Here is a 5,896-nt window from a genome sequence, read left to right on the forward strand (position 1 = left end):
TTAATGGAGGAAGAAAAGTTAGTATCGGCTTCAAGAATCGGCCCAAAAATATCGGCTGCTCGTATCGGCGTATCGGTTAGACTGATTTTTAAAAAATCGGTATCGGCCTTCAAAAACCTGTATCGGTCGATCTCTAATGTCTTGGTTGTATGCAAGTAAAGATTGAAGTTCCTCCTTGACACATTTCAGTATACTTTTCCCTTTCTCCGAAAGCTCCGGGATACACTTAATCCTCAGATTGTTTCTTCTGCTGTAGTTTTCTTGGTTTTGTATCCAGGCTTCCAGCTGTGTAACTTTGGTCTTCATCTCAGCTGTGACTTGAGTAAGCTACGCCTTCTCGTCTTTGAGGTGCGACACTCTATTTTCAGTTTTCTGTTGCAGAGGCAAGCTACGTCGGATTTCAGTGAATCAAGACAGACTTTAAATGTAGTCACGTCAGTCCCAACCTTTTGTATTTTGTATTGAAGATCTCAATTCATGTTGCAAATTTCATTTATAACAGATGAGCCTCAGTAGATCGCTCCATGCTGGTGTTAGCATTAGGTTCATTAGCCAGAGGAAAACCGTTAATTGTGCAAACTTACTCCTGGAGAGAGACGCTTTTATTTTGGAATATGAGCACGCCATACAACGACAGGGTGAAAGCAGTGATAAAACCATGGTCTAGCCTTTTTGGTGATCTTGGGAAAGGCAGTAATTCCAACACTTCCTGGAGAGCCACGTTTACGTTACCCACGTTTACACAAACACTTATAAACAGCACAGCGACAAAAAAATAAAAGGTAAATTCTGAACAGTAAAACCACAACAGCTTTTTTTTTTACACAACAGATGAAGCCGCTTTGAATGGTCTGCCCATAATTACGCCCACAGAGTGAGGGACACACTGAGATGGAGAGACGCACACACGCATGAACAGACCTGAACCAAATAGAGTAGAACCGTGCTCATGGAGAAGGGGTTAATATCTCCCAGAAGCTGTCCCAATTAGTGAGCCTGCTCCCTTTCAGGTTGAAGAACATGGATTCATAGGAGGCTGTTTTTGCCATTGGTTTAATTTACTCATTTAATTTAGAACACTTTGTGTTGTAAGGATCTGGCTTAGGATAAAATAAGCCTTTCCCACATCTCTCATACACAAGATTATGAGGAAATTAATTACCAAGGAATTCCTTATTCTTCGTTAATATCTTGATTGTGCGAAATAGAAATGACACACAATAAGTGGAACACTCAGATGAGTTCAATTTGATCCATAAACAACTATGCGATCATTTACTTACATAAATTAAACAAATCATGAGTTACAACTTAATTGTGGATAATCAGTTTCCTACAACAAGCTTTCAGAATTAATGAGATAAAAATCCGCATCCGAATTCCATCTATATCAACTCAAATTACTTATAATAGAACAGTAACGTCGGTTCTGAAGTTATATAAACCAAACATTTACTGGCACATTAGCTTGAGTTTCTGGCAAGGCAAAATAGTACAAGAAAAAGAGGAAAAGTAAGGTTAGTATTTCTAATACTTTTACTTTTAACAAAATGTGAGTCAACCGGAACCACATGTCTTTTCTGAACTCAATTTCTGCCGGACACGATTACCCAAAACACTTCAGCCTTTTTCCTGATGATGACTTCTTAAGACATCCTCTTAGCAGCAAGGCTGGCTCGCCTCCGATCAGTTAGAAAACTGTTGTCGGCTCGCTCACCGGTCATTGGCAAAACGTTATTTCTCCGGTAACCTTCTGCGTCTGCTTCAATCCAAGCCAGAAAAATTCGAGCTGCATCCGGTTTCTCCTTCAAAATAAATCATCTTCGCCATCAGAAGGTAAAATAAATGCTTTGGAGGTTTTGAACCCTTGTGATGGGGTTCGACAGGCTTGTCGAATCCCTGGCTGTAAAAATCCACTCTTTGGCGCTCGAGTCGGATTTTCAGCTCAGAGCTGAGTTCCTCTGAAGAGGATAAACAGCTGTCTTCCTTGTTTGAATTAGGAAGTCAGAGTGCGTCCCTCAAAGCCGTCCGGGTTAGTAAAAAGAACGGAATGACTTTGGTTCCGCCTTCAGGCTTAAAGATGAGTCAGAGAAAGGAAAGTTAAAGATTGCCAGGCGCCAGTCAAGGTTAACTCTGTGGTTGAACAAACAAACATCATGATAACCTCTTTTTAGCTTTCTTCTGATAGACTCTAAATAAAAATCACTGCAAAACATTTATGTTGATTAGCTGTAACATTTCTGTTTATAATCAATTCTAAACCATTCTGTTAGTCCAGATAAATGAAAGATTTTCTCAAGAAAAATCCACAATTATATTACTGTGTTCACAGAAAAATAAAAACAGTGATTTGCATAAAACACAATGAAAACATTGTAATCAGATTCTCTGTGATTTTTTTATACCATTATAAATCTTTAAGGCACGATAAGAGAAAAGAAGTTGTTCTACTTTTCCTGTGACAGTCATTATCATGATTTAACAAATGCATAAACATTCTTAGTTAAATGACAAATGAATCACGAACAGAGGAGATTGTTCTGTCCATTATCTGATTAAGAGAACTGAGTGGTTCTCTTCCACGGTTAGAATGACCTGTCATGGCCTAAAATAGAGTTTAGTTTGTGACAGAGTTCCTGTTTTCTTCTCAGGCCCATCCGAGGCCTGCTTAGAAGCAGAAAATCTTGTTTCTTTACTCGAGGGACCCCTACAGTTGTCTTCCAGTGTCTTAAGATGACCCTGGATAAGGTCACAAGACTGACCACCATGACTGATAAGACTCCTTCTGAGATGTCCTGCATTTGAGGTCTCCTAATAAACACAGTTCTGGAGTCTGAGAGACCTCTGAGATTCTCCAAGATTTTAGTCCAAAAAGGTGAAACCAGAGAACATTCCCCAAAAGTGTAAATATGTATCCACCGCTTTTTTTTACATTTCCAACACAGATTATCTGCAATTAGCTTGTAGTCTGGTGGGAGTGTGATAATATCCATGTATCTCCTCCTGTAAGATTTTTTTTCTGGCCTCCTTCACATATTTACCACTCTCTGATAGGACATCTAACCATCTTTTGTGTGCCACTGAAACATATAATAATAATGACAATTTAAAGGGGACAGTATCATTAAAATCTACTGTTCTAGCTGTTGAATACATTTTGTTGTGCACTTGAAGGCTCTTTGAGTGTGGAAATGTTTAATTTAGTTTCTCCTGGTGCTACAAAGATATTTTTATATTCTATTTGGTTCATATTTTTCAGCCCATTCAGTTTTCTCTGTTTTCTATGATGTGATGTTTCTGAACTTTTGCGTCAAATAATCTGCAAAGGAATTGCCATACAAGGTCTGGCCTTACTGACTACAATTTCCTCGTCTTAATTCTACTCTTGTTCTGGGTCAGACTCTGGCTGCAACATGTAAGGCTGTATAGACAAGTCTTCTGTTGTGACATCTTTTACGGTAATTAAATTGTAAGTAAATCTTTTCTGCATTGTTAGGAAAAGTACTCATTCAGTTTTTCATAGGGTGTCTTATTTTTTCACGTTACTGTACCAGTTTTTCGTAAAAAAAAAAGTTATCCCTTTGTAAAATAAAAATGCTTTACTTGAACTTAACAAATACGTCACAAAGCAACAAAACCTACACATAATTTGTGCACACTTGCCTATTGAATAGAATCTAAGTTCACTTTTATTTGGTTTTGGCAGAGCCCCTCTGGTTTATAAAGCTTCATCAAAAACAAATGAAGCTTTTTCATTTTTTCTAAAGGAATATCTGATTCCACACGCTCACTGAAACAAAATCTTAGATAAACTTATGCATCACGTCTACTGATGTGCAGTTGAATGTTGAAGAGTTTGCAGCTAGTTTACTTCTCCTTATTTCTGATGCATCAGAACTTAAGTTGTCATCACGTGTATTCTTACAAATCCAGTCGATTGTGTGCTGACAAAACTTTGACAAAATGTTGCTCTCCATGTTATCAAACATTGCTGGGGTATCGCGCTGCCCTAAACTTCGCACAAAGTTTTACATAACTTTTTAAAATTGTTTTATTTTTCTTTCTTTGTCTGTGGCAAGAAGCGGCACCAAGCCACTGCATGCATTTAACCAGGTAACTGCAGGTACAAGGTGCTGCAACAGCCAAAATATCTCAGAAACTCAATCAGTAAATCAGCCATTTTTCAGTTTTTGTTTCTTTTTAGCCACATATAACTTACCACAGTTGTACAGAGAATGAGGATTGCTTGGTCAGCCCCTCTACCAAAAGCAAACATAAAAGAACATTTGTAAAGGCATCTGCCCTAATGTGTTGCTAATCAGTAGATGCTGAGTTGAAAATAGAAGGTTGAGAAAAAATTTATCTATCGCCCAACTCTAATATGCAAACCCCTCTCTTTTTCGTTTGTATATCCAGATGTTGTATAAAGTGAGACTGATTTGTGGAGTGTGTTTTGTTGAGTGTATTATGTTAATGTTGGTTTGTGTCTTCTTATGCAGCATGATCTGAAATATGATGTCGGTGGAGGGGAGAAGTTTGACTCTCTCACCGACTTGGTGGAGCACTACAAAAAAAACCCTATGGTGGAAACACTAGGTACTGTGCTTCAGCTGAAACAGGTTAGTCTTGTTTTAATGTTATTAGTCTACAAAATGTAATTACATTTTGTTATCATGAAGTTAATGTGAAACTTTCTTTAAGTATGTGTCTGCCCTTATCTGCAGCCCCTAAACACAACTCGTATAAATGCAGCAGAGATTGAAAGTCGAGTTCGGGAGCTCAGTAAACAAGCAGATGCTACTGACAAGTTCAAACAAGGCTTCTGGGAGGAGTTTGAGGTGAGTGCTTCTAGTACTTTATAGAGTCTATATGTAATCCGTCCATCAAGTTCTGGGTCTGTCCCAGGGTCTCCCAGTTGTACTTCCCCAGAAAATCTCCAAAAGGAGGTTCGACTTTGTACCAAGAATGTGGACACAGAGCATGTACTGCTCTTGCTTGGATTATACAGGGACTTGATGGGACTTAAAAACAACTCTGGGCAGCACTGGACTGGCCATCAGGCATAGCAGGCACTTGCCCGGCAAGCCCCTGGTGATTTTGGGCCGGGCCAGGCCTATCATGAACCAAAAAAATATATTATAACTAATTTTTGTCGACCCTGACGGCTCAGTTGATTTTCTTGAACGACAGCGAGCTAATCCAATGAAATCTCTCAGTACTCCTTGGCCGGCCCGGCCAGCCCCTCCCCTTTATATCAAAGTTATAAAATTTGCCTTTAGGGCTGACTGGAGCAGAGTTGGAGAGAAGGAGAAAGCACTGGATAAAGCACGCTGAGAAGCTGCAGAAAAAATGCAGAAAGGTCTCCAAGTGCACGTAGTAAAATGTGCAAAAATAACCGTTTTCCTAGAACAAGCCCCTTCAGCCCCTTCTTTTCTTTTTTTCTTTTCTTTTTCACCATTCGCCGCATAAGAACTTACTGTGTATGGTCAGAGGTTTGTGGTATTGTTTAAGCTGAAAGTGCTCAGATGCTTAATTTTGCTTCAGCCACTTGCTTAAAAAAACAAAAACAACAAAAACTACTCTCTTCCAGAAGCTGAATGTTGTACCCCTAAGCAGACATTTATAAAGACAGTCAAATGGCCAGAAACTCTTAGATGGTGATAAAACAGATGTTGTTCACAAAGGAATCTCTCTGACAGAAACTGTGGAGATTTAACCGGGACATAGGAATGTGCGATATGGCAAAAAATTCATATCACGATATACATTATGATGGGTGGCAGTAACGATATATATCACGACATAAAACTTATTATAGAAAATAGATAAATCACATATTAATTGAGTGGAATGTATAAATATGTATAGGTAAAAAAAATTAGACCTTAAAATCTCC

General features: G+C 38.7%; 1 protein-coding gene across 1 annotated transcript in view; it reads left to right on the plus strand.

Annotated features, from left to right (window-relative positions):
• Positions 1–5,896, plus strand: part of ptpn11a (protein tyrosine phosphatase non-receptor type 11a) — a gene marked incomplete at its 5' end in the record, with an annotated part of 40,832 nt that overhangs the window by 12,160 nt on the left and 22,776 nt on the right. The window contains 2 exon segments of the mRNA XM_014022498.1: positions 4,500–4,619; positions 4,725–4,838. Of these exon segments, the coding sequence (XP_013877952.1) occupies positions 4,500–4,619; positions 4,725–4,838 (234 nt within the window).

This window comes from Austrofundulus limnaeus, unplaced genomic scaffold (assembly GCF_001266775.1).
Source record: "Austrofundulus limnaeus strain Quisiro unplaced genomic scaffold, Austrofundulus_limnaeus-1.0 Scaffold332, whole genome shotgun sequence".
NCBI classification, from domain to species: Eukaryota; Metazoa; Chordata; class Actinopteri; order Cyprinodontiformes; family Rivulidae; genus Austrofundulus; species Austrofundulus limnaeus.